The sequence below is a fragment of the Ciona intestinalis genome, chromosome 11 (assembly GCF_000224145.3).
Source record: "Ciona intestinalis chromosome 11, KH, whole genome shotgun sequence".
NCBI classification, from domain to species: Eukaryota; Metazoa; Chordata; class Ascidiacea; order Phlebobranchia; family Cionidae; genus Ciona; species Ciona intestinalis.
This window is the reverse complement of record NC_020176.2, coordinates 4580404-4581205: the sequence shown is the minus strand read 5'-3', so window position 1 is coordinate 4581205 and position 802 is coordinate 4580404. Positions and strand designations below refer to the sequence as shown.

The following is an 802-nucleotide window of genomic DNA, read 5'->3' as shown; positions in this document are numbered from 1 at the left end:
CCAGCTCATAAGACAAACCTTTGCAATTAAAAACCAAGCAATTATATTTGTGAAGATGCAACAAAACAATATCAAATAATCAAACATTAATTTTGATTTCAGTTGCTCCAACATGTCAACAAAGATGTCACCCAACGTTGGCAACTTGTATTTACAACCCCACAACCCGCCAATACAGATGTCAATGTATTGCTGGGTATACTGGGAATGGTGTTGCTTGTTATGCAATAACCACTACAGGTAGATACTAAAAGTAAAACAAGTTTTGTTCTTGAATAGTTGAAAAAATCATTGATAATACCCAGAGGGTACGAGCTCAAGGCTCGTCACTGCTATCATTGTAGGCGTATATGTCCTTTGGCAATACATTTAATGGCAATTTCTCTAATCGAGTGGTCTCTATGGTTGTATAAATTGTCAGTAATACAATAAAAAACAACCAATCACCCACAAAGTTCCATACATGATAACTTATAAGGGAGCACGAGGTGTATAAAACAGAACACCCGTGTTATAACGACTGTCGTTGCCCCGCCATACGAGGATAAAGCAAGTTAAATTTATTCATTCAATAAACATTGGAATAAACAAACTTTCTATTTCAGTTGCCCCAACATGTCAACAAAGCTGTCACCCAACATTGGCAACTTGTATTTACAAACCCACAANCCGGCAATACAGATGTCAATGTATTGCTGGGTATACTGGGAATGGTGTTACTTGTTATGCAGCACGTACTACAGGTAGAACAAGTTAAACAATATCCATATGTACTTTATAGTTTGAACTATGGATTATACAC

The 802-nt window shown here is 36.6% G+C and overlaps 2 protein-coding genes across 14 annotated transcripts in view; one reads left to right on the top strand and one right to left on the bottom strand.

Moving 5' to 3' along the window:
- Positions 1 to 802, bottom strand: part of LOC100181047 (stabilin-2-like) — a 16991-nt gene that overhangs the window by 11159 nt on the left and 5030 nt on the right. The gene's annotated exons all lie outside the window — the stretch shown is intronic.
- Positions 1 to 802, top strand: part of LOC100183497 (neurogenic locus Notch protein) — an 8957-nt gene that overhangs the window by 4158 nt on the left and 3997 nt on the right. For 7 of the 13 annotated variants that reach the window (XR_003396371.1, XR_003396369.1, XR_003396370.1 and 4 more), the window contains 2 exons: positions 103 to 240; positions 606 to 743. The exons of 2 other annotated variants lie outside the window; for them this stretch is intronic. Coding sequence is in view for 8 of the 11 variants with exons in the window: in XM_026836711.1 (XP_026692512.1) it covers positions 103 to 240; positions 606 to 743 (276 nt within the window). In the remaining 3 variants the exon portion in view is untranslated. The remainder of the gene's footprint in view (positions 1 to 102; positions 241 to 605; positions 744 to 802) is intronic. 4 more of the 13 variants (XM_026836713.1, XM_026836719.1, XM_026836712.1 and 1 more) reach the window with 2 other exon arrangements.